Source organism: Penaeus monodon, chromosome 33, assembly GCF_015228065.2.
Source record: "Penaeus monodon isolate SGIC_2016 chromosome 33, NSTDA_Pmon_1, whole genome shotgun sequence".
In the NCBI taxonomy this organism is placed as follows: domain Eukaryota; kingdom Metazoa; phylum Arthropoda; class Malacostraca; order Decapoda; family Penaeidae; genus Penaeus; species Penaeus monodon.
In genome coordinates, this window is record NC_051418.1 from 11479335 (window position 1) to 11480626 (window position 1292).

General features: G+C 34.6%; 1 protein-coding gene across 1 annotated transcript in view; it reads right to left on the reverse strand.

Moving 5' to 3' along the window:
* The window catches only part of LOC119594034 (ATP-binding cassette sub-family G member 1-like), a gene marked incomplete in the record, with an annotated part of 55916 nt that overhangs the window by 1636 nt on the left and 52988 nt on the right, over positions 1-1292 (reverse strand). Inside the window, 3 exon segments of the mRNA XM_037943064.1 lie at positions 203-358; positions 643-743; positions 1081-1249. Of these exon segments, the coding sequence (XP_037798992.1) occupies positions 203-358; positions 643-743; positions 1081-1249 (426 nt within the window).

Here is a 1292-nt window from a genome sequence, read left to right on the forward strand (position 1 = left end):
CAGTTACTGAGAATAATAGAGCCTCATAGTATTTTCATTAGCACTGCAAAGATACATCAACCTTTGAGTATGGCAATTCTAAACTCTATAATGGATGATTCATATAGTAGTAGTACATGTTTATTAAGAGCAGTCAACCCTATGAATGAAATTACACTAAAAAAGTTGTATACAATGCATGCACACAAATTGACCTACTTACCTGTATATTCATACAAGCACCAATGGCCAAGCCGAGAGACTGTGCCACTAGTGATGTCATGATACACATTGTGGTGAACATGAAGAACCTGTGCGCCTCTAGGGGTTGATCAGTCAAAAAGTACACCAGTAACACGTACAGTAATGGATAGATCACCTGAAAAGGGTTATTGGTTGTAATTACCTATACAATATAAAGTGTGGGTATAATTTCAGTTCCCTTGTCAGTCAATTTCCTTTCGCAGTTTACTTTCATACTAGATCTCTCAACCAATATTATTTTCATATGTCATAACCCTGGAAACACAGCATTTCTGAAATTCCATACCTGCCTCACAAACAAGAAATTTTCTATCACTGAAACTTTATAACTTTTAACAGTAGTATCATAGTGTTAATTTAATTATGAAGGACCCCCCCAAAAAAAAAACAGCAGCTTACCTGGAAGGGCATGTCAGCCATTGTCTTGGCTAAGTAATATGACTTCAGGGAATACCAGTAATTCAAATGTTCTCGTATGAAGACGTTCATCTCGAGAGGGACTGTAAAAATGTTAGTAAATTAAGTACTGCAAGCAAGTATTACGATAGTTCTTAAAGATGGAGAGGAAGCTTATTTTAATGTCCATTACTGATTTTAGCAGATTGCTGTTAGCAAATATCATGCACAATATCTTCACATTTTCTTGAGTAATATAACCTGTATCTACCTGTTTTTTTTAATTAGCTTTAGTTTCGGATCTTAGGAACATTCACAGTACAATTTTCAATTTCTTTTTATTTCAGCTTTATACTTTATGATAATTATAATATACTTACATCATAAATTATTCTATATTAAGTTAATACCCACAAAACATACTATCAGAAAACAACTTACAAGTGAGAATGGTGGGCATCATTGCAGTGAACATCAGGAATAACATACAGAAGAACAAACATCCAGAGTTGTTGAACACTTTGCCTGCTTCATTTCCAATGTTATAATAAAGGAGTCCGATCAGCAGCCCAATGAGTGTATGTGAGCAGATGCGCATCTTGGTCAACATCTGCAAAATAAACCAAAATGAGGGACAAGTCAAAAATATTCAG